The 4,704-nt window shown below is 39.7% G+C and overlaps 1 protein-coding gene across 1 annotated transcript in view; it reads right to left on the reverse strand.

Annotated features, from left to right (window-relative positions):
• Positions 1-703: 703 nt before the first annotated feature.
• Positions 704-4,704, reverse strand: part of LOC104508479 (mannosyl-oligosaccharide 1,2-alpha-mannosidase IB-like) — a gene marked incomplete at both ends in the record, with an annotated part of 13,426 nt that continues 9,425 nt past the window's right edge. The window contains one exon of the mRNA XM_010150122.1: positions 704-876. Within this exon, the coding sequence (XP_010148424.1) occupies positions 704-876 (173 nt within the window). The remainder of the gene's footprint in view (positions 877-4,704) is intronic.

Consider the following 4,704-nt stretch of genomic DNA (forward strand, 5'->3'; position numbering starts at 1 on the left):
AAACAACTAAACACAGGAAAGTAGCCGTACAATAAAAAGCAACAATCTCTAAAACACCTTAGCAACAGTTTTTAAGTTCCGCCTTATGTGCCACTACTTACTGGCTTTCTTGGACGATTACTTCTTGAGATGCTGTACATTTTTTTGTTATAATTGCCTAAATCTCAACTGACGGGGAAATGTTTGTCCTTCTAAGACAACTAAGAAAAGAAAAAGCCATGATACCAACCCACATGTATGTATGAACATGCTATCTGGTCTACACCCCATCTGAGAACAGCTGTCCTGCCACTTGTGTTTTAATAACCGACCAAGGAGAAACTCTAAGAACAGCTTTGTCTTTTAATCTAACTGAGTGCGAACACATGCTGAAGAAGTTATTTATAATACGCTTTCATTTCCCAAGATAAATCACCTCTCGTGGAGGCTGTGGACTACTGATAACAGTCGGAGTCATGACCAGTGGATTCTATTTCCATGCCTAAAGCTCATCAGCTGTATAATGCTGAATTCCTCGCGTCTGCGCATCTGATTCAGCGGTTCCAAACCAGGAATAGCTGCACCCACCCCAGAACGGACCCCGTTTTACAGGGACTCGTGAAAATCGATTACCATGTGAAGTGTTTCAGTACCACAGGATGCTAGGGGCTACAAAAGGAAAATATGTAGAATTAATTTACTGACAGATAATTAGCACAGTTACCTGTGTTGCCTCCCAGCCCCACTGCCTGTACTTGGGATCGTGGGTGAATCTCCACATATACCAGTAGGTCTCAATCACCTCTGGTCTTAGGATGTAATACTTCTCATTCTGCCGTACTGCCACCGCCTCTACGCCACCATCAAATTTGAATGCTTCTGGACCCAGCTTTAATGCTGCAGAGGAAAGAAACAAAGAATGAAAAGAACGAAAAAAAAATTATTCCTTACCAACCTTTGCAGAAAGGGTGGCTAGGATACTGCTATATCCCAAGCGTGTGAGAAAAGCAGAAACTAGCTTGTCTTTAAGCACTCTCATAAATATTTCCTATTGTTGAGGCCTGTAAATTTTCTTATGAATAATTCATCCAATTCCTGTGAGAAAACTACCAATCTTGACAGGAGTACAGTAATTATCTTGAAAACTAATGAAACACTAAGAATATAAACACATTAACAGATTCAATTACAGAATAAAATTGAAGTGACCGACATCAGTTCTTTACAAGCAAAATAAAAAAAGAAAGCCAGAAAGGGTCAAAAGAGGTTGTTACGTCCTTTGATCCCACCCAGCAGAGCAGGAAAACATCTTACAACAAAACCAGGTACCCACCATCTCACATAACCCGCCCCTTTACCCAAACCCTCTTTGTTTAGGGAAGTGTTTTCAGGCCACAGTAACTGATGTGTGCTTCATAATGGGATGCTCAAGTAAAGGGTTTACAACAAGGCAATGAAAACTTAGCCACACCTGAAAACAAATCTCTGAACTAAGAGACTGACTATTTCAGCCCTCAGAGGAAGCTGCAATGGCCTTGTGCCAGCAACTGGAAGACTATTCATATAAAAAAAGGTGCCTGTAGAAAAACTGTTAATAGGAAGATGCAATTCCGTATATTTATTTACTATACAGCTATACATTATTCCTCAAACTTAACATAAATAATGCACTCTTATCTACAGCTGTACCCCACCCTTTGCTCCAGCAAAGGATTTTTAAGGCACTGAACTTTGAAGCTGCACTCGAGCTTCAAAAATTATCAAAGCGATTAATCATGCAATTCTTATGGCCTAGAGGCTCACATTAACTATGGTCTCATGAGTCTGAAAGGGGAACCTTGGAAGAAAAAATATGAGCACCTCCCTGTGTGTGCCTCAGCAGAAGCTCTCCCAAAAATGTTCCTTAATCTTTTTGTTTCAATGGAGTATGGCTCTGGATGCCAACAGAAAAAAGCACCACTCTTCAGCCACAAGTGCGGTAAGGAAAACTCCATCAAGAAATGTTTATGAAACTTCTTTCAAAATGGGCCATTTCACCTGTTTCAGTTAAAAAGGAAATTACAAATTATACTGCAAAATCAACGAGATTAGATGCAGAGTTCTACCTTTCCAAAATTAAGAAGATAAGAATAGCCATACTGCACCAGATGTAAGATGGCCTGCTCCAACATCATGTCTCCAACAGTGGCCAAAATCAGACAAGGATGGGGAAGAGGAAGAACAGGCCAAGTGTATAAGACACCTTTTCCCAGCTTGTCGGCATCCAAATTTTTCTGAACTCAAGGCTTCTCCCAAACTAGACATTCCTTTGTTATGTGGTCAGTTATTCTCAATAGATTTATGTCCCAAGTACTTATCTGGTGTTTCCTTAGACCTACGCAAGCCTATCCCAAACAACCTCTGCTAAGGGGTTCCACATCTCTAACACCTCTTCAAAACGCTTTTTTTTTTTTGTTTTCAGTTGGCTCCCACTAGGCTCATTTGGCAGCCCCTACATCTTGTCTGGGAGAAGAGAGTGAACAACCGAATCCTATCCACTCTCTCCAGTCCCCTACTGATTTCACAAATCCCTTGTATCCTACCTAAAGCATCCCTTTTCCACACTGAAGAACACTATCCAATTCAGTTGTTCCTTAAACGCTCCATACATTTAGTTTTCCTTCTAGTCTTTCTCAGCAACTCGTCCGATTCTACTATATCCTTTATGAAATGTGAGGACCAGCCTGAACACAGGACTAGAACTGTGGACAAGATTAATACAGTGAAATCATGACATTTTCTATTTTGTTCCTTCTCACTTTGTTTTTCTTGACTGCGACTGAGCTGACATTTTCATAATCTCAAGAGCAATTTCCTGAGTTGTAATGGTCAGTTAAGAGCTCATCATTTTATATGTGAGGTTAGGCATAATTTTTTTTATAGGTGCCTCACTTCACATTTAACTATGCTGAGTTTAATTTAGTAATTTATTACGCAATTACTCAACCTCATAAGGTCCTTGTGCAATTTTTTCAGCTCTCTCATCCTTGCTATCCTGAATAGCTTTTTTTCCCTCAGTTTTTTATCAGTACACTTACCTTACTATTCCTGACCTTTTCCTGATTGTTTTATACATGTGCATATATGTATGTTTTATTATACATACGTACACATACTAAAAATAAAATGTAAATAGAACAGTCACTTATACACATATTATCTGTGTACAAATATATCAGAGCACAGCTGGTTAACCACCATTCATCCACTGCAAGAGCTGACTATTTACCTCTACCCTATCTGTGGTAGTGCAACCATTTTTTTTTTTCTTCATGCAGGTATTTGCTACTTATGCTACAGCTGCTTAATATCCTTAAAACACTTTGGTAGAGAACTTTTGGAAAAGCCTTTTGGAAGTCACTAAACCTTGTCAGCTGTATTACTCTTATCCAGCAAATCAGCTGGATTTCAGGCAGTGCTGGTGATGCATCACCTACAGAAACTGTTGACACCTTCTCTTGCTCTGTAGCCTGCTGGTGCATTAAATCTTTAATAATTTACTCATAAAGTACTTCTAACGTTATTGGGCACTCCAGGAAATTATATCACCCAAAGGCTGGGTGATCCCTGCAGACCGTGACAATCTCACTGAATTTTCATCTGAAACCAAGGCTGTAAAATGAATCACAGCACTTCTGCTAATAGCTGATTAAAGTAACGAAGTTACTATGAACACAGGACCTTTGGGGGGAGCATTCTTCTAAGCCAAGAACCATCTAAGGCCATTTCACAATGCTAGGTCACTCTTCAATCCAGCTATTTCAGCAGTCCCGGGGCTGATAGGCTGTATTAATAGTCAGAGAGAGCAGGTGAGAAACACATCGTAGTGCAAAAACGCAAAGCTAAACCAGTAGAATTTTAAGAGAGATTTTAACTGATTTGAAGCTGACTTCAGTGAAGGCTGTACTTAGCACTGCTGAAAATAAGGGCAAATCCTCAGGCTTCCAGGTAAATATTTACGTACCTAATTTTAGGAATAATTTTGAAAACATTGCTTAATTTTTTTGCATTCCTTTAAGACTACAGTCAGTCTAGCAATACATTTCCTGAAGGTAAGAAAGAATTAATAACTGGAATAATACTTTCTACATTCTAACTCATATAAAATATGAAGAAGAGACCCCTTCAAGACACTTTTGTTTGAGATTCTCTCAACCATTCCACCAACGTACGTTATTATTTTACACTTCTCACAAACCCAAGTAATTATTCTTATCTTTGTCTGCTTAGCGGCTTACAGAGTCTTGGGACAGAGACAGTATCTACTTATACCCTGACAATGTCCCAGCTGAAATCTCAGTCATCTGGCTTATTCTGTGTTGCAGTTGCCACTTGTATAAATAAAGCAAATGCTGTACCCAGATTCTGAGGCTTTTCTGTCAGAAACTTTAAAGACATGCAAAATACTTTATTCTAAAATAATCTGTGTGTAGTCAGTCAATACTTTACATATTATTGGCTAATTGCTGGGAAAATTCTTAAGTATAAGGAACAATATTTTACTAAAAATACTGTGTGCTGTAAAACAGCACATGCTGCCAATCTACATCAGGAACAGGGTGGCCAGCAGGAGCAGGGCAGTGACTGTCCCCCTGTACTGGGCACTGGTGAGGCTGCACCTTGAGTCCTGGGGACAGTTCTGGGCCCCTCACGACAGGAAAGACACTGAGGGGCTGGAGCGTGTCC

Source organism: Eurypyga helias, unplaced genomic scaffold, assembly GCF_000690775.1.
Source record: "Eurypyga helias isolate BGI_N326 unplaced genomic scaffold, ASM69077v1 scaffold6154, whole genome shotgun sequence".
NCBI classification, from domain to species: domain Eukaryota; kingdom Metazoa; phylum Chordata; class Aves; order Eurypygiformes; family Eurypygidae; genus Eurypyga; species Eurypyga helias.